General features: G+C 41.8%; 1 protein-coding gene across 2 annotated transcripts in view; it reads right to left on the minus strand.

The window, feature by feature from the left end:
• antxr1d (ANTXR cell adhesion molecule 1d) overlaps positions 1 to 21332 on the minus strand; it is a 115889-nt gene that overhangs the window by 76380 nt on the left and 18177 nt on the right. For both annotated transcript variants that reach the window (XM_078530704.1, XM_078530705.1), the window contains exons 6-10: positions 20206 to 20285; positions 20047 to 20115; positions 19158 to 19238; positions 18913 to 18973; positions 9036 to 9134 (exon numbers count right to left, since the gene is read on the minus strand). In XM_078530704.1, the coding sequence (XP_078386830.1) occupies positions 9036 to 9134; positions 18913 to 18973; positions 19158 to 19238; positions 20047 to 20115; positions 20206 to 20285 (390 nt within the window). The remainder of the gene's footprint in view (positions 1 to 9035; positions 9135 to 18912; positions 18974 to 19157; positions 19239 to 20046; positions 20116 to 20205; positions 20286 to 21332) is intronic.

The following is a 21332-nucleotide window of genomic DNA, read 5'->3' on the forward strand; positions in this document are numbered from 1 at the left end:
ATTTAAAAATGGTGAAGGAGCAAAAATAAAACTTCCCTGACATGTCCCCTCACGTGACACTGTCACCTGAGTTGGGGCATGTCCATCACTTTTAATCAAACATTTATTACATTTTTTAAAACCCTCGTGAAACCTCATGCCACCCGTGGATGAGGTTTCATGCTTTTTCTGAAGCCCGCCAGGGCTCCCGGCCTGCCCATCAACCTTAAAGTTGGACGGGCAAGTCCATTAATGAGCTTAATTACTTTTTAAATGGCCATTGACAGGTCAGCGGGCACACGGCTAATTTGGCTGCGCCCCCGCTGACCTGAAAATTGAAATGACGCGGGGTGACGTCGGGAGTTTTGCCCGACATCATCCTGCGGCACGTTATGTGCCGGTGAGCGGGCCCCGCCCGCCAACCTAAATATCCTGGCCAGTGTTACACAATCACTGACATTCTGCTCTCTCTCTTGCAAGACAAAGTGGCATACAATAAACAGCAGCAGAGCTGAACAGGTGGGGGATAAGGACATCAGCCTCTCCTCAAACCTGTGAAGAAGATGGCTCTCAGCATCATGGGGTCGGTTTTGATGGAGCCTATAGCATCCAACATTGCTCAGAACTTTGAAAACGATGGTATGTTCCTATCTTCTGCCCCTTCTCGAAACCCAGCATAATATCATCTTGCTATCTGGCATGATGAGCTGCTGGTGTAACCATGGACCTCTTGTTTCCCATTCCATCCCCCTTCCTTCATCCCCTTCCGATTTGCCATTTCATAAACCTGAGAACTGCTGCCTGCCCAGCCACAACATACCAAGGGCCAAGAGAGAAAGCAACAGCACAGCACTGATAGTCGCATCACTTGACCTAACACTTACAACCACCAGATACTGGAGGCAAGAATAAAGTTGGGATCAGTGTGTGGTGAGTCATCCATGCATGAGTGGGCTGCAGCCAGGTCAGGGGGAAGGAATGGTTTGTTTCCCAGAGGTGTGGGGGGGGAGGGGGTGTCAGATCGCAGATTAATTCTGCAGCAGCGGATTCAGATGAAGACCTTGATAGAATGACATACAAGAGAATGAAGTTAAACAGAAACTAACTACATACTCAACACCAACCTTTCCCAAGTCTGTTATCAATATCTTAATTGGTCGACCCCAAACTCTTTTGTGCCATCTGCCCACTTCTTGGCAAGCCCTGTGCTATGATTTTTCCACTCAGGTTTTAGACTTGCATTCAGTTCCAATGGTGCTACAGCCTAAGACATGCAAGTGACTAAACAGCGGATGGCCACTCCACACTTGGGGATGGGCTAAGGGTCAGTCAGTCCTTTCTACAGCTGCTTCTTGGGCATATCTCAATGAGTTTCCAATTGACCACATGGAAGCTGTCACATAAAACATTGTGCAAACCTTTATTAAACATAGCTGCCTAGATTTAACACTAGCAGACAACACCTTTAGGTTGATCCTGATAACTGATATCATGATACTTATGCAGGCTTCCCTCCTCAAATTTGTCTATTAGGTTTTCAGGAGTCATAAGGGCATACCACTGTTTCTCAATTAAGTTACACAGAGGAGAAAGACATTGTTTGGAACTCCTTAGCATCACGCTACAAAGAGAACAGCATAGCAGCAGGAGCATGAGATGGCTGAGACATGCAATTACTCCGTGCATGGCAACAAATGCAGGAAAAAATGTAATGACCCTATCAGGTTTGGCAAGGTAAATGGAACCAGCCACACCTTCTAAGAATGTAATTAACTGAGAATGCCTGCAACGTCCAATTAAGTCCCCCTAAACCTGAAGCAAAATTGATACGTTGCAATTTAGGCCACAAGCATTTTGTGCAATAATCAAGTGGCAGCAGGCACTGTATTGCACGGGTAATACAGGGAAGAGTAGACTGTAAAATAGATCAGCTAAATGAATAAATTAATGGTGACAATAATGTACTCCTGTGGAAAGAGTGAACATCATGACCTGAAATGTTTGCTAGGTTGTACTGGCTTTTTCAGTGCAATTCACCCGAAATCAGCCAACCCAGTGCAGAAGATCGAGGAACGTCAAGCAAAATTTACATCCAGTGCAAACCGAGTTTCTGTGGTATTTTCAAATAGCTTCAAAACGTTGTGCTGCAAGCCATGTCTGCTTACAAAACTGGCCATGTCCCCAGATCAAAATAATCGCCAGGCAAGTTTCCGCTAATTGTGCCTATTTCCAGGCTTTCAAGAAGGCTCTTAAAATCAAGCCATTTTTAAGGTGCAAGGACGCTAATAGATACCCTTTAAAAGCTGAAAAAATATTTAACTTACTAAGAAACTGACAAATGTACAGCAGTGAAACTATTAAATGATCCTCTGTGTTTTTTAAAAATCCAATTTTGGTTGTTTAAAACGAGGTTGCTCATTATCCCTAAGTGGTAGACTGGACACCGATTAAAAATGCTTTTTTATTGTTATAAGCCTTTCTTCAGCTCCTATTAATAAAACTGCACCAAGTTACCATTTGTTAGTATATCAAGGAATGTTTATTAATGCAAAAAATAATTACTCCTAGGCAGTGGACTGGACATTGATTAGAAATGTTGTTTTAATCTACCCGATTGTACTGGTTTATGGAAGAATTTTTTTTTCATTTTTCATTCACAGGGTGTAGACCTGGGGAGGCCAGCATTTATTGTCCATCCTTAATTGTGCATGAGAAGGTGCTGAGTCACCTTCTTGGATCACCATGTGGTGAAGCTACACCAACAGTGCTATTAGGTAGGGAGTTCTAGGATTTTAACCCAGCCACGATGAAGGGGAACTTGGAGGTGGTTGTGTTCCCATGTGCCAACTGCCTTGTCATTCTACTGTCATTCTAAGTGATAGAGGTTGCAGATTCGGAAGGTGCTGTCGAAGAAGCCATGGCAAGTTGCTGCAGTCCATCTTGTAGATGGGTATACCCTGTAGGCACACTGCGCTGGTGGTGCAGGGAGTGAAAGTTTATGGTGTGGATGGAATTCTGAATTGGACTGAATACTGTGTAATCATCCAAGAACATTTCCATTTCTGACTTTATGATGGAAGGAAGGTCGTTGATGAAGCAGCTGAAGATGGTTGGCATGAGAACACTGCCCTGAGAAATTCCTAGGGTTAAGACGATTGGCCTCCAACAACCACAACCGTATTTCTTTGTGCTGGGTGTTACTCCAGCCAGTAGAGTGTTTTCTGCTTGATTTCCATTGACTTCAGTTTTACTAGGGTTCCTTGGTGCTACACTAGATCAAATTCCGCCTTGATGTCAAGGGCAGCCACTCTCAGCTCACCTAACTCAACATTCAGGGATAGGCAATTGAGTTTGAGTGCAATTTTGAGCTCAATTTGTGCCCAGGTTGCCAATTGAGCCGAAAGCAGAAACTCTACCCTAAATTTTGATCTTTGCTAATAAAAGCTTCAACGCAATGACCAAAGAACATTAACTGAGAAAACGCAAACTGATGCAATGCTGCAAATAGTGGATTTTAAACAATGTAGGAATAGGAGATCGTGTGTATCTTTATAAAAATAAATATAAAAATTATTTTGCCCAAACCACCTAGTACAAGAAACAGTTTGCATTTATATAGTGTGCCATAATACCCTCAGGGTGTTCCAATTAATTACTTTTAAAGTATAGACATTGTTATGCAAGAAAATGTAGCTAATTTCCACATATTAAGATCCCATAATTAGCAAATGAGATGTCTGATCAATTAAACTATTTTTGGTGGTATAGACAGGAGGGAGAAATGTTGGTTAGGAAACTAGGAAAGACCAGACTTTCTTTGCATAAACAACAACAATAACTTACATTTATATTGCGCATTTAATGTAAAAAAATGTTCCAAAGCCGCTTAACAGGCACAAAAACGATAAAAACACTGAGTGACAGAAGGATCTATCAGGACAGATGACCAAAAGCTTGATCAAAAAAGTAGGTTTTAAGAGACATCTTAAAAGAGGGGAGAAAAATAGTGGGGCAGAGAAGTTTAGGGATGGAATTCCAGAGTTTAGCACCAAGGCAGATGAAGGTACAGTGGAGCAATTAAAGTCATGGATGTGTAAGGGAGGAGAATTAGGGAGGAAATTGCAGACCCGTAGCACTGGATGATACTACAGAGATAGGGAAGGGCGAGGCCTTGGAGGAATTTGAAAACAAGAATGGGGATTTTAAAATTGAAGTATTGTTGGATTGGAAGCCAGTGAAGGTCGGCAAGTCTGTTCCTGGCCAGAAAATCCCTTGTCTGGGTAAAGAACAAATCTCGGTTGCTCCTGGATTTTATGGTGTCCTCCAACTTCACCATCACCTTTATGATCCTACAACTGACTCTGTACAACTTCCAGATCTTCACTCCCAAGAAAATAACACCATCAGTATGTCCCCAGGTTCCCCATCCTCATATAGCTTCTGAACTTCACTCACTACAGCTGTCTCCAAGCTCAGACAATAGTTTGGTAATGTTCCATGCTGACTTCACCCTAAGTCATCTTTATCCCGCCATGGCACCTTTGACTTTAACTTTGGACTTAAATTTATTATCTCCATCTATTTCCTATTTCCTTTTTACCATCAGGTTCTTATGTAACTTTTATGTAACCAGGCGTATGTAACTTGAGCTTTTCCTGTATCCATTTGCAAATGCATTTGACTGTTATTCTGGACCTTAGACCATCACTTTATTTCCACTTTTTTTATACTTCTTTTCTCTTTACCTTCTCTTCAAGTGTCATGCTTTTCCACTCTCAGGTACTCTGCCCTCTCAATTTACAACCCTAAACCTTCAGTACTCCTCAACCTTCTAGCTCTCTTGCCGCAGTCCCAGGGTTGACTCCCTCATAGATAAACCCACAGCTTCCCACTGTGCATCTCTTTGCATCCTCTGAAGGGCTCATTGAGGCACTCAGTACTGGCTTATTACGAACAGCAATCCCAATGCCCCATCCCACTCCCTCGTTGTCCTTCCCGCCAAGTGCGCCCACTGGGACTAATCTTGTCAATCCCTTTCCTGCTGACCCTATAGACTCACCACCCCTCTACGCATCTTCCTGCGGAATGTTCATTCACTTATGAACAAGGTCCTTAACACCAATGAACTTATTGTGGGTGATTGCATGGACATCATGGCCTTAACGGAAACCTGGCAGAAGGGTGATGACATGGTTCCCCCTAATGAAGTCTCACAATCTAAATCTTCCACTACTTGCCCTGTCAAGACCATCACAGTGGTGGTGTGGTGCTGATTACCAGATCGCACCTTGGCCTGACCCCCTACTCCTCTGGCACTTTCTCCTCTTTTGAGCAACTCAACATGTTTTATACTTCCCACCTCTCATTCAAAATCCTCATTCTCTACTATCCTCCCAAGTATGATAAAAAAATTTCTCACCAAGAGTTTTCACTGCTTTCCTCCCTCAGTGTCTGTACTGAATGACTTCTCATGCTTGGTGATTTCAACCTCCATCTCAACTCATCATGGTCTCTCCCCTCGGAGTTCACAGATATTGCAGTGTGCAGTCAATCAAAACTGCCTATGCTTTTTGTAATTTTAAATTTGTTAATGCTTTATAATAGGAACATTTATATTCTTGTAGTGGTGTCTCCCATCTCTTGTACTGATTAAAATATTTAATGTATTATGGAATAAATATTGTTGTAACTTGTATAACTGGGAAACTCAGAAACTGCCAAAATGTTCAATGTGGACAGCTGCAAGGCCGTGAAAATAGAATCCACAGCTATGAAATATGATAGCAGGAGATGCAGGAAGCACATATTACAGATTTGCCATAGCTGAATTTGATAGAATTTTTGTTCCCCCACCCTTGACAGTGTAAATATTCTCCAAGCCTCCAAATTTTTCATGAAAAACTAATATTCTTTAATAATGTTATGTAGGCACTTCAACAAAAGTGTTTGTTTTATTGATGAAACTACTACTCATGAAAGTTTTCATTTCCATTCATGTACGTAGCTTTTGCTTTGCATACATTTTTGTTCTGCATTAAGAATTATATTATAATTGAAATCGATGTTGCTAGTTTTAAACATTTTGCTCTGTGCAATGCTTCATTGGTTGCCCAGCCGGAAACCAATGGCATTCTGGTGACAGTTTCCATAATATATAGTTTCTGATCCTCAAACATCTGACTTTCTTTCTCAATGGTATTTAAGCACCACTAACTAACACTTGAGGCAATGTTTCTTTTTCCTTAAGGCGTTTTTTTCAGTATGTTCTTCTCTATTTAGACCAGTTATCCACACACCTACTGAAATGCTTTGTGCACAGGTCACTGCCAAGTCAACTATAATTGGGTGGCATAGCTGTACAACAAAGGTCAACCTGAAAAGATAAATCCTGTGATTTCCTTCTTTCTTTGCAGGAATATGTAAACTTTGTCCTGTCACACAGTGGCACAAATTGCTGGTGCATCTGGACTGAGCTGTCTGCTTAATTTATTAATTTTTATAAAAATCCTTTTTGGGTGAAATAATAGATCACACCTATTGAATAGTATAAATACGTCGCATAGAAAATCTTATAAAATCACATGATTTATAGTCTGATTTTGTTGCAGGTACTAGTTTGACACTGATATCTACTTTAGAGTGGTGTGAATTATCAGTGCAGAGCTATAAGCTGCTGGCTCTGCAATACACTTTGGTCAGACACAATGGAGATCTACCAATTATGTCTAGATGTGCAAGGATATCTAGTCAACAACTTTGAAATGGGGTTCAAATTTTTAATCTTACCAAAGAGCTATCGGGATACAGTCTGCTAATACTGGAAACCTGACACCACACCCCTAGTTGAAATTCTATTACAGGCAATGTGAAGTTGAAGTGGCATGAAACTAACCCCTAGGCTTGATCTTACAATGCTTGCTGAATTCAGTGTGTCTTCAGACATTGGCCAAGATTTTTCAGCCGCTTCGTGGCAGGACCTACTGTGGGAGATTCGTGGCCCAGCCAAAAGTCCACTGACTTTCGCCGGGATCGGACGATCCCGGTGGTGGGCAGGTCTGGAAAATCCCGCCCATTGTTTTTAGTGTTACTGCCTTTTCTCTTGCATTGACATGAACTGCAGTATAATTGGGCAATTAGAGTGTAATGGCTACATTTTGATATATATGTTAATGATTGAGACTTAGGTTTACAGGACATAATTTCAAAGTTTGCAGATGACACAAAACTTGGAAATGTAGTAAATAATGAGGAGGATAGTAACGGACTTCAAAGGGACATAAACAGACTAGTGAAATGGGCAGACACATGGAAAATGAAATTTAATGCAGAGAAGTGTTAAGTGATACACTTGGCAGAAAGAATGAGGAGAGGCAAATAAATTAAATAATACAATTTTAAAGAGGATGCAGAGATAGAGACCTAGGGGTTATGTACCCTTAATAAAGGGATAGAATACAAAACCATGGAAGTTCTACAAACTTTAAAAAGGTGAGGTTAAGCCTCACCTGGAATACTGTGTTTGAACCTGGGTACCACACTTTAGGAAGGATGCTGTAGTAATTGTAGCTTTAAGGAATGTAGTGACTGTAGCTTTAAGATTTATTGTGTTGAATAGTATCACATGACAGTGTGAATGAAACAGCTCTAAGTACAGGGAACCTTAGAGTGGGAGTTCTTCTAGTTATGGAGCTTGATGGAAGCATGTAACTGCTGCTGAAGCTTGTAAATAAAGTTTGATGTTTTTAATGAGAAACCTGTCTGGAAAACCAAGCCCATAACAGATGTTAAGGCCTTAAAGAGACTGTGGAACATATTTACTAGAATGGTGTCAGGACAAGGGACTTCAGTTATGTGGGGACACTGGAGAAGCTGGGGTTGTTTTTCTTTGGGCAGCGAAGGTTAAGAGGAGATTTGTTAGAGGTGCTTAAAATCAAACATGGTTTTGATAGAGTAAACAAAGAGAAACTGTTTCCAGTGCTAGCAGGGTCAGTAAGCAGAGGCCACAGTTTTAAAGTATTTGGCAAAAGACTAGAGACATGAAGAAAAATGTTCTACACAGCAAGCTGTTTTGATCTGAAATGCACTGCCTATGTTCCCAATAACACTATACGAAAATATGTTTAAGCTACAAAGAAAAACTTTTTAAAAAAAATGAGCAGTAAAATTATACAGCCCGGGCAGCAATATGAACGAGTATATAAATATAAAATATAAACATACAAATATAAACTCTTGCAAAATTACCAAAAAAAGAGTTTACAAAAATTCTCTTTTTTGAAGACTTTGAAATTTCCTGTCTCATTCATGTTATTCTCACTAGGAAGCAAGAAAAGGATCAGCCCACCGATATTTCGGTAGATTACATCAACGCTGTTCTTCAGCTGACTTGCCTGGAGGTACATTTGAACAGTACGGAAGGAAGCCCCTGGAGAAATTTCCCTCCTACCCTCAGATGACCTTGCCAAGACTAGCAAACTTGAATCTAGAGGATTCCTTAGTGGAAATGTCAGTCAAACTGCGATTTGAAATACGACTTCCAAGTTGAGATTTAATGCTTCAGTATTGTAGCTATTAGGGCAACAAATAAGCAGTACTCTTCATTACACAAGCAATTGCTTAAGGTAATTTTAGTGCTTTCCCCAATTGTAAAGTGCATTCAGATTGGAGCCTACAAGATAGTCCAACTGTAGTTTGGGATTTCTCTGGAACTGATTTAGCAATCTTCAGACTGACACCAAAATTAAATTAAATCTATTTTGCTTACTGAATCCAGAATTTCAGGGAAGGGTGTCATTGGGGAAATAATATCCCCAAATAATTTTGTCCAGGCATCAAATATTGCAACATCATGAAGCCCTGCGTTGCCAATTGCTGTTTGCTGCCATATTATGAAAATGTTACTAGCCATCCTGTCTAAATGGATTAAAGTAAAATGACATGGTCCTGGTTTTCGAAAAGATCAGTTTTGAATCATGAGGCTAAGTACAGTATTAGATGTTGGTAATAAAAATCTGAACAGTGAAGATGGTAACTTATAAGTTCATATCTGCACTTACTTATTATCTCTGTGTCATTTATCTTGAAGCTGCAAAGAACTTGATCAGTACTCCGTGCACGGGAAAATCCATTACCTCTTACCACAACCTGATACGATTCTGTAACAATAGCATAATGGCACACAAACATTACGAACGCCTGTCAACACTATTATTTCTTATTTCTTAAATTTATAACACATGGATTGTTGTACTAAGGTATGCTACAGATTGCATTGCACCTGAAGTGTAATAAGTATGGGGTTAAAAATCACAAAGACAAACTTGAACATTTTATGCAAAGCTTTAGTAATAGGCTACAGAGCAATCTCTAGTGACTGCATTTTGAGATTTAATGCAATCCTGACATCAACCACTGGAGCCTTGGGGCAGAATTTTCCCGTTGGTGTGTGGGGGCGGGCCCCGCACATCCACGCGTAAAACGACTCGCAGTGACGTCGGACGAGCGCCTCGACGTCACTGTGCGCCATCACAATATTTCGCTGGGCGGGCGCGTGATGATGTCTGACGCACGCCTGCCATTAATTAATGGGCCACTTAAGGCCCTTGACTCACCAATCGGCGCCGATTTTTCGGCACCCGCGCAAGCTTCGGGCCGGCGCACGGGCGCAACGGGCAGGCGGGTAGGAGACATTTGTATCAACCTCATCCACGGGCGGGATCAGAGGGCTCAGTGGGGTCACAAATGTGCACTGTCAAGTATTTAGTTTTGAAAGTTTTTGAAACTTGCCTGTGTGATCTGCAGTACTTCAAAAAGCCGCCTTTTCTGGACTCTTAACCTTCAGGTCAGCACTCTGCAGTAGGTAATCTTTTCTGGGCCTGCAGGTCTCTGGAAGCTTTTCCTTAGCCTGGGAATGGGAGCTGAACTGTCCACTGGAGGCAGCTCCTCTGATGAGGAAGGGCGGGCTAGAAGAGGGAGGAGGCCAGGAGTGCACATTCAGCCTCCAGGGGAGCCACCTTTGGGGGGACGGGCGCAGGACAAGAGGCGCAGGGCCAAGAGGTAGTCCAAGGCGGAAGGGGCTGCAGAAGAAGCCACTATCCTATGCCAGGGTATACAGGTGGCGAAGCAGCTACCTCAATACGTCTGAGGTGCAGCGGCGAAGGAGACTCCATCTCTCAAGGGACACAGTCAACTATATCTGTGAGATGATAGGGCCTGAGATCTCCCCTAACTCTGTGGGTGGGCACCCCATGCCAGTGGCTCTGAAGGTCACAGTTGCCCTCAACTTCTATGCCTCTGGCTCCTGGGGTCAGTGGGTGATCTTTGTGGTGTCTCCCAATCAGCTGTCCACGCTTGTTTCAAGCAGGTTACAGATGCTCTATTCAGACGGGCATTGACCTTCATCCACTTCCGTTGGGACGAGGCAAGCCAGAAACAGTGAGCCAGAGGCTTTGCGGCCATTGCTGGCTTCCCCCACGTCCAGGGTGCAATAGACTGTACACACGTGGCCATCAAGCCGCCAGCAGATGAGCCCAGTGCCTTCGTCAACAGGAAGGGCTTCCACTCCATGAACGTGCAGATAGTGTGTGATCACAGGATGCAGATTCTGCAAGTCTGTGCAAGGTACCCAGGCAGATCCCACGACGCCTACATCCTCAGACACTCCCAGGTGCCGAGGCTCTTCAGTGCTCCGGCCCGGCTTGATGGATGGCTGCTGGGTGACAAGGGCTATCCCCTCAGGTGGCTCATGACGCCTCTCCACCATCCAAGAACAGAAGCTGAGCAGCGGTACATTAGGAGCCTCCACAAGGGCTGTGTTGGAGAGAACCATCGGTCTTCTCAAGATACGCTTCCGATGCCTGGACCGCACAGGGGGTGCACTCCAGTACCCCCCAGATCGTGTGTCGGTGATAGTGGTTGCATGCTGCACTCTCCACAATCTTGCGCTGGAAAGGGGGGACGCAGTGGACGATAAAGACATCGATGCAGTGGCTGCAGCTGCACACAATGAGTCCAGCAATGAGTCCAAGGATGAGCACACACAGGGAAATGCTGAGGGGGTAGGCGCTGACCCAGGCATACTCCAAGGAGGCAGGGTCACCCGGGAGGCTTTAATCCAACGAACATTCAGCTAGCACACCACAGATGGACCACCAGGACAAGCTTGGGCAGTAGGCTCGATACTCGACACTTAAGTGCAAAATCTGTCAGGTTAGGAACAGTCACTTGCCTTGTTAGTAAATCTGAATGTCTAACAAAGCACTCATTACAGTTTTGGAAACCATACACAAGGGGCGCAGGGCCAAGAGGTAGTCCAAGGTGGAAGGGGCTGCAGAAGAAGCCACTATCCTATGCAAGGATATACAGGTGGCGAAGCAGCTACCTCAATACGTCTGAGGTGCAGCGGTGAAGGAGGCTCCCTCAAAAGAGGCAGCCTCAGCCATGGTGACATATCTGAATTTAATACGTCAAGCAAACTAAATTATACCAAAAAAAAACAATAGTGCTACAAATCAGAATAAATCATAAGGACCTCATCTCAGGCCAACACAAAAGCACCAGTGAAAAACCCGTGGTGTGCTTAAGGTGCCTTATGTTTTCGTTTCCGGGTGCTACGTCTTGGTGCTGCCCCATCGCTTGGAGTGGCATCTGAGTCAGCCTGCTGACTCTCCTGTCTTGCTGGCGCCACGGGCACTCTCTGTCTCTGCCAGCTCCTCCAGTGACTGTGAAGTGCCCTCACCACTGTGCCCTGGGGCATTAGCCGATGTTCAAATTCCCACCGAGGTGCTAGTATCTGCGCTGGTGCCTGCCTTGCAGAAATGGTGTGACATTGGTGAGACTTCAGGCCCCTCAGGTGTTAGAGGGGGCCTCTGCTGCTCCTCCTCGGCCCAGCTCCGATGATGCTGAAAGGAAGAACAAGGACAGTAGATCAGTTAACGTGGAAACAATGTCAAAGTGCATCCCTGTCCCCCGGATCATTATGCACTCATCCTTCCATAACCAATGGTCAAACCATATTACAAAATTAAATCAATTAACATTCAGCGCTTCTATGGCTGTTGGGAGAACAATGTTGACCTCACTGTTGGGCATAAATACCTGGCCATGGCACCCCAGCCTCACCAATACCAGTGGACCTAAGCGCATGGCGCCTCTCCAGATTCAGGGCCTCCTACTCGCAGCGGCTAAGAATGGCGATCTGCACCTGTCCGCTGCCAGTCCTCACACACTCTGCCGCGCTATGAGCATTCTTCTCCTGAAAATGAGACACGAGCATTGATTTGTGCAAATTGCACATGGACACTCTTCGTGCACGGCCCACCCCAACCAGAGTGGGACATATCAGGGCTCCAGTGCCTCCTCACCCCGCTGCTGCCTAACACCCACACAAAGATGCTGGGCCTGTTCCCCACCACCGCCACTTCCCCCCCTTGAACACGTGCTGCCTATATCATATAAGGCACCACACGGTATATCCTTCCATAGCAAGGAGGCACAAGCACATGGAGGGCAGAGGGCAGCAGATGGTTCGTTGCCACGCCACCTTGAAGCTCCCCTCCCAGCATCTCATCACCCTGACTTGGACATGTCCTGGAGTTCAAACACTGCGTCTAGGTGCAGCTCCTCCAGGCTGCCCCCAAACCAGTCATGTGGGACTTAGTGTAACACATGCTGCGGGGGCAAAGCACATCTCTTCATCACCCTCTCAGGTTGTCCTCAGCATAGGCAATATCTGCTGGCCCACTCAGCAAAGGACAAATGCCGTCAATAATTCAATGCAGTAACTACACTCAGTGTTGGGCGGGGGGGGGGGGGTAAGCAGGGTGCAGCGGGGGGGTAAGCCAATCTGTTGGGTTAAATGACCATTGCCAACATGGTACTCACCCTGCCAGAGCGCAACAAGTTGTTGAAGCACTTGCGACACTGGACCCAGGTGCGCCGCACCATGTCGCGGGAGCTCACCACCTCCACCACCTCCTCCCAGGCACCATTTCGTCATGTGGTGGGGCCTCCTCCTCCCATCCAGGGGAACCAGCACCTCCCATCATGCTGCCACCTCCTTGAGGAGGGCAGCAAGGCAGTCATCCAAAAATCGAGGGGCAGACTGGCCCCCCCGCCCTACCCTCCAGCCTGGCCTGCTCCGTTGGCGTACCCTCTGGACTGGCCTGCTCACCAGAAGCCCTCTGGTGAGCCCTTCCACTTGCCATTGTGAGCAGCCTTGCAAAGGCTGCCAGTGCTTCATATAAACAGGCCGCTGGGTCGCCATTGGACCCGGCAGACAGTGCACTCCCGCTGCCGCCCGCCCACTCCCACTATCCTCAGGAGTCACGCATTACGCTGGGCGGGCCTTAATTGGCCTGTCCGCGTAAAATGGTGGCGCGGACCCGATTGCGGGCGGCAATCGGGTCCACGCCCACCCGACTCCCCCGCCAACCAGAAAATTCAGCCCTTGGTGTATTGCTTTTCGATATCATCAGCGTGCTTTGATTGCATAGCAAACTACAGCACTCCCAACAGAACTGCAATTCTAAACATTTTTATGTTTCTGGAAGGCTGATAGACAGATTTTTGATCTACAAGGGAGTCAAAGGTTATGGGGGGGCCAGCAGGAAAGTGGAGTTGAGGCCAATGATCATACTGAAAGGCAGAACAAATTTGAGAGGCTCAATGGCCTACTCATGCTCCCATTTCTTCGGTTCTTTATAGTTAATGCAACTCAATCCTTATTTTATATATAATATACACTCCTGTATTTCTCCGCAATATGAGGAAACCTCCTTTGATCTAAGAATGCAATAGCATTGATTTCCCCACATTAAGTCCAGAAGCTCAGTTAATATGTTTCTGCATTTGAATTATAAATCAAGCACCAATATTAACAAATTTTAATCAGAAACCATTATTACAGTGCTCTATGTTGTAATGGTGGGAATTGAGACAGCAAAAGCAGTTCATCGTCATGGATAAAATTTAATGAAATGTAAGTTTGCCCACAAAAGGGTTTTCATAATAAAAGCAAATAACGCCTTCAGATCTCAGCACATCCCAAGGCACTTTATAGCTGACTACTTTCTTTTTGAAGTGTAGTCACTGGTATAATGCAAAAAATGTGGCAGCCAAATTGCACACACCAAGGTCCCATAAACAGCAATGTGACAACGGTCAAATTGTTTGTTTTAATGATGTTGGTCGAGAAATAAATATTGGCCAAGATACCGGGAAGAATTCCCTGCTCTTCTTCATGTAGCGCCACGAGACTGTTTATGTCTGCCTGAGAGGGCAAACAGAGACTTAGTGTCTTAGCTAAAAGGCAGCACCTCCAACAGTGCAGGACTCACTCAGTACTGCATTAGGGTGTCACAACCTTATGAATCGGAGGCAAGAGTGGTACCACTGAACCTTGGTAGAATTTAAACTTGAACAATTTAGGAAGCCCTTTCCTTCCTTGAACAAAAATAGAAAAAATATATAGATTCATAAAACCCTGCCATTAAAATACAAAGCCACCAAACTGTGTACAAATAGTTGGGAATCCAGACTGATGCTACAACAGCCTCAAATATGGTCTGTTAGTTCAGCTTGTTAGCCCGCATTCTAATGTCATTCTATGTGAAGAAAGATAGGTACAAATCTTAGTGTGCTCTCCATAATGCATGAATATGACTTTACATTGAAATGTTCTTTATCCACACTCCTATTATTTGCCTGAAATTTTGTGAGAGAAACATGCATAAGACGCTGCTCACTGTACAACTTCTTTTGTCAGTTATATTTCATTTGTTTCTCAATGGACAAATCTATTTAATGTTTGTTTTATTATCCGTGTTATGTTTGTCCTCATTCTGTTTTTACTGTATTGTTGCACCATATATGTGTAAGACCGAACACATTTGGATATTCAATTATCCGTCAATTTCCATTTCCTGTCAACAATCATCTACATTATGGTGAATAATGAAGATTTTGTTTTACGTTCTTCGGTGACTCATTGGACAGGAACATCCCTTGTGTCATTCTCATGTTTTTAAATGACATTTTGGTGTTTATCTACCATAATAGTTTCCTTTCAATGGGAAAAACAACTTTCAAATATTGAGTTTGCCATAATACTGAATATTATGCAGCATTTATTCTAATTCATCCAACGACTGACCAGTTGAACCCATTTTATTCCATAATTAAAACACAGAGCCATCAGGTATTAAGAGGTGATTATAATTCTGTAACTGTGTCACAATTAACAGGATCATCTCTACTTTCTTCTTCAAAATATTTTTTAAAAGTATTGGTAATGAAGGATCTAAACAATGATAATGATTACAACAATGAAGGCAAGGTCAAAAAAAAAAAATTTTTTAATGAAAAAATGGCTGGCACAAGGCAAACAAAGCTGTGAATATAAAAACTGTGAACTGCCCTCTTGTTAATGTCACAGGGTTTAATCACGTCATTATAGCTTACATCTACCGCTCTTCTGATGTCCCACTTGCCATGTCAGCTGAGGTATAATACAAAACCTCCATTCTGTCAGCTAGCAACCAGTTCAAATCTCTAATAACATGTCATCACAATAAAGGTTCCAGTTACATAAATTTCCTTTTGTGTTCAAAGTCGCAGACCAGTTTACGAATCAAATTCTTACTTGTGCCCAGCTATACGTGATTAATATGAAAGCTGAATGCCGAAATGGCTAATTCTATTTAATTTCAGGTTCTGACTGTGACCGAGTCCTTTTCTTCCTTAGTTACTGTCAGATTGTACATTTGTCGATTTTGACAAGATAGCGAAGGGAAAAAGGTCAGCTCTGAAATAATCGGGCAGCGCTGGCAGCGAGATGGTGGGTTGAAGCTGGTGCGCGCTGGCTGTGCTGTCGGCTCTGCTTTTGTGACTCTGATGAGAAGCTGACTGTTTGCATCCACACCTGGTAGTTGACGTGGCCAGTAGGATGCCACATCCAGCAAAACCTTTCAATCATGTCTATGTACCATGAGCATAATCAAAGCAATGATGCTGTCAACTTGTATACAATGCACCTCCAAGTCCAAATTGATGGCCTGTTTACAGGCTGCACGTCCTGGTCATTTCAAATCAACCTTATTACTAAGATAGCAGTGCGTTGCTCTATATCAGGAATTGCAGGATGCAAATTTTGTTCATGAATCCATCAGTATGCAGGCAGAAAGCATGAAGTGGCATGTTATAGAAACAGTGATATCTTCACACATGTCTGTCACAATTCAGGAATGCCATTTTTTATTATTTTTTTAACTCTGTCAGTGCACAGTCTATATTGACAGATTAGACTACATAAACATTTAGGTAGTACTTTGCAGTACTGCAATGTTTTCATTTCAAGATGCCCTTGTTTATGTAGAATAACAAAAAGGACAGATAACATTAATTGGATGATCATTTATTTATTAAATATTGTTTCTTATGGCTTTTGAAATGTACATACTTTTCATTTTATAACATAAGCAATAATGTTGCTCTTCTTATTTTAATTGTTTGCAATTTTAATTTAGAATTGGGGAAACATATGGAACTAATGAGCTATTTCTTCATTTATACAATCCAACGAATGAACTCAAAGTGATAGTTTTCAATATTTTCATTTTCGTGCAGCAGTAGTAGTTTGTCAAAGTGTAAACATTACTGAATATGAATATGGTAGCATAACACTGGATGATGTTAATTTGGTTGGTTAGATTCATTTTAGTTAAATTGCCTTGAGAAAGTTACAGCCCTACAATGTATATTTCACAAACAAAATATATATGCAACACATATTAAAGTCCACATTTAAAATGTGAAATTTTTTATAGAAACAAAATGAACAAGCTTTTGCTTCAATCTTTGACTTCTGGAATTATTTATTAAGTTACCACATGTGATCAAAGACTTATTTAGTTTTGTATAAATTCTACGGGGGTAATTTTAACCTAACTGGTTGGGAAACCCAGAAAATTGATTGACTTCAATTAAGATCTAAAAGGGTGTTACACCCAATCTTGTCAGCTTCCCGATGGGCAGGTTAGTTTTAAATTATCCACTATCTAATGATGCCTATAATTTGATCAATGGTGTTATAATATTTAGAACATGCTTATAAACTACATTTGGTTGGCATATTTAATTTAATTTGGTATGAGTTTAATTGTAAGTTTTGAGTTACCAAGGTAGCATTGCTCCAATTTTTAAATGACTTGGGTATGAGCAGTTATTTATCAAAATACAGTTGCCTTCCCTTTATTCACTTTTCAACTATTTTTAATTGGTTAATTCAACCAACATTCTCATCTGACATCAATCACAGGATTATTCTCTGGCTATGGTCAGTGAGTCTTTGTCCCATTTATATAAATAAACATCTGCTTAGGAATGGGGCTAAAGATTGTGAGGATAGGTGGAGAAGATTAACTGCTCTTGGGAACAAAAGTAAAATACTGCCGACATAGGAAGTCTGAAATTAAAACAGAAAATGCTGGAAAAACTCAGCAGGTCTGGCAGCATCTGTGGAGAGAGAAACAAAGTTAACGTTTCGAGTCTATATTAGTCCTCTTCACAGCTCTCTGGAGTACAGTGGCTCATGAAGTACTTGTCTATCAAAATGTCTTGCCGTGGAAAGCAATCGCTTACATATTATGGAGTTTTAGTTATTTACATTGGAGGGACAAAGGGAAACTTTCCAGAACTTGGTCTCAAGTAAATTAGTTAGAGAACATAGGTAAAATTTGCCTTAGGCAGTAATGGAAGGCAGGCGATAGTGAAATGTCAACTTGTTTTACATCGCCACTAATTCGCCATCATTTCTTTTACATTATTGCCCAAGGTGAATTTCACCCGTGACTGCAGTCTTCAGAAGGAATGGGATTGATAGGCTAAATGGGCTTTATGCATATTATACTTGCTTATATTCTTAAAACTGGCATGACATTTTCACCCTTCTAGATTTCCTATTATGCCTATTGTGGCAGGCAAGTGCATCAGTCACAGTATAAAACTTCCAACATAAAATGTAGCACAGTGGAAAATAATTTTAATTCAAGTTCTGTGCATTAACAATTGATGTTTACATTGCTAACTATCTTACCGCATGCTGCAATGTAAAGGTTAGTCTTGATATTAAAGTAAATTATACTGGAACAGTTCCAGGTATCAGCACAAGAACAGTTATGAGCATGCACTCCATTTAGTTAAGACTCTTGGCTTTAGCCTGATCAGTTGGAACCATGGTTTTTGCCTTATTTTCTATTACTGTTAACTCAGCTTCCAAATGAAGCCACATATTTCTTAATCAGTGTGAGGTACTTACTCATGGTGGTTGTTTGTATTCAAAAAGTGATCTTAAAACTTTTTGAAAAGTTATATAATCAGGAAGTACCAAACAAAAATTAATTCATTATTAGTGGCTAATTAGACATTTGTGTCCTTTTTAAAGTGATAAGATTGTAAACATGAAAGCTAACCAGGTAGCAAGACAGAAAGAGGTGATTTTTTTTTCATCTGAACTATTAGGTTGTGCCTTGACACAAAAGGTTGTGGACTTGCTATCCATTTAAGCATCTCTAACATTCCTTACAATTCACAGCTGTGTACTGATGGATCTGACTAATCTCATGCAATCTGTGAACACACCTCAGACATGAGCTTACTTATGTTACAAGTCTAGAGCTGAATGCTTCTAAGAGAACACCTACTATAAAACAAACAGGTAACTGATTGAGTGTGAACTTTACAAACTGTGTGTTACTGTGTTTCTTCTGAACTTTTCAATTAAGAGCTCAACTGGTAAATGTGGTTAAATTAATGATGTAAATATGTTTCTCTAAAAGGTATCTTAAACATTAAAATTTGCTTTATTCATTCTCTTATATCACCTCTTATCTTTATCATTTAATGATGTTTTGGCTTACATTGGAAATTGAAACCTACCTCCTGCACAGACACTTGATGGCTCAGCTGCTAGAATTTCAATGCAAGATTTCTTAAGAATCTGTTAAGACAGAGATGACAAAGAATGCTTTGGTGCCCAAAGAATTCAACTACGAACATGTTTACAAAATGGTCATGCATGCTTTAAATTCACTCAAATTAGAGAATGGGGAAAAATACAAGGCTTAAAACTATATAAGCACTGCTGGACTAAAAGCCACTGTGCTATGCTGAGTTGGACCTACCGAATCAATAACGCTTCCTAATGCTTGAAATCCACCCTTTACTGGGAAAACATGATCAATGTTATCAGCTATCTTTGCCAACTAAAAAAGAAAGAAAAGAAAGAAAGGTCATGATTAAAAGAACACAGGATGGAGGAGCATTGACAATTCTTTTCCAATCTGGTGAAATTTTCACTAGACACACTCCCCTCATGTCTTCTGTCATTTAGAACCATGTCGGTTTTCATACTGCTTTATAATTTCCTGGGACTTCTGCACTGCTGTGCTAAGACTTCTTTTAAGACCCTCTAAAACCCATTAGCATAGCTCTGCTCCATTCAAAACAGTTGCGAGCATGAATTTCCTTGATTTATGCTAGTTTTCTTGTGGCATCCAGTTACACCAAGAAACTCGGTGCAGACAGTCTAAAGGTCACCAGCTGGCAAGGTAATTTATTTATGTCACATAATTCTCAGTCTGGGTGAACTATTCAAACTTTGCAACTTCATCCCTGCAGTTTGGAATTGATTTGTCTGGGCAATTTCTTTTGCTTGGCTCTTGCTGACATCTTCCGTTCTTGACCAGGGTTCTGCGAGTGTCAGAAACCAATTTGCCTTTGGATCTATTAATGCATTTGGAATGGCAAAGTTGTTGCAATAGCTATCCCACAGGGCATTCCCATATTCATCATTATAATTATGAGATATGCACAGACAAAAACATGGATCTTGAAGCACCATGGCAGGAGACAGCAGCGAACTCACTGTTAACCTACAACCCCCCTAACCTCCAACCCACCCCACCACAGTGTTACTGGGGCCTGCCATTGGTTATGTCGCTTCCAAGGTTTGAAAAAACATCATGGAAACTTTATATTAGTTAAATCAATTTGTAAAAATGCAAGGTGTACCTGAGTTTCATTGAAATCTTTTACACCAACACAATAAATTGTAGCTCCAAAATTTCTAGCCCTTTCAGCCTATACAAAAGAAAACATATTTGCCAAATTTAATTATTTTAAAAATAAATTGGAGGCTCACTTTCTTCTCTGTTGCTTATGAATACTTACTTCCATTTGTGCAAGATCATACAAATTATCAATTAATTCCCCATCCGTCAATGCAATGATGACGCTGGCAGCTCGAATCCCTGTAATTGCAACATCAGCATTAATATTTTTCCTGTATATGACATCCTTAATAGCACGGTAGCATGCATGGGCTAACTTACCACCCTGTACTCCGACGGCATTTAACACCTCAAAATAACTCTGCGCCAAAATAAGTCAAGGAAAAGTGGCACTATTATTTCTCACAAATTTTCTGTATGCGTTTCCACTGACTAATAATGAGATCAAGGAGAGGGGGAGGGAAGCAAAATATATCTTGTCATTAGCAGGATAACTTTGATGCAGTAACATACTAAGTTCTCCTTAGTGAACTCATTACTGAACCAATATATTAGTTTCTTTGAAAAATTAGCTATAATAGATATAAAATAGCTAACTTGATAACTTCATAAATTACGAGGAATGAGCTTGAAAGAGGTTTAACTAAGTTGCGGCTTCATGGACATCTAAAATTATGGGAGAATGTCAGTGTCCAGTCTTTCTATCTTCAATCTGTCCTGTACCAAAATTAGACTTTGCTCACTACCGTTCATTCCTGCATATAAGGTGACCCATGTATGAAATGATTTTCCACCCTCATTACCAGAGAAGAGCTACCCAAAAATCTATGACCCACATATGAGACATAGGTTAACATTACAATAGGTCCTATTTTTCTCCCTCTCTGGCTAATGTTCTCTCTCTGTATCCCAATTTTATTGTTGCCTTCTATCAGATTGTCATTCTTAACAGCGCCCCACCCCTAATGGATAAGGATGTTTAAAATGCTTTCTAGCTTTGCATTACTTCTCTTACTTATGAGTCACTTTGTTAGGAGAAAAGTTTCTAGTTTATATTCTATAAATTAACTAAAATAATTTCTGGTATTGGTTTTCTGCTTCCCGTTGCATTAATGTGCAGTGGCAGCACCGTGTATAAAAGTCAACGCACATTAAAATCAAATTTCCCGCTCTCTGGGGAGCTGCACTGACTTATGGGTGATTTTCCAAAAAGCAGAAAATTGATTTTAATATGTACTGACTGTTTCATGCGCTGCCACTGCTGCGCACTAACATAATCGTGTAGCG

The sequence above is a fragment of the Cetorhinus maximus genome, chromosome 27, assembly GCF_964194155.1.
Source record: "Cetorhinus maximus chromosome 27, sCetMax3.hap1.1, whole genome shotgun sequence".
In the NCBI taxonomy this organism is placed as follows: Eukaryota; Metazoa; Chordata; class Chondrichthyes; order Lamniformes; family Cetorhinidae; genus Cetorhinus; species Cetorhinus maximus.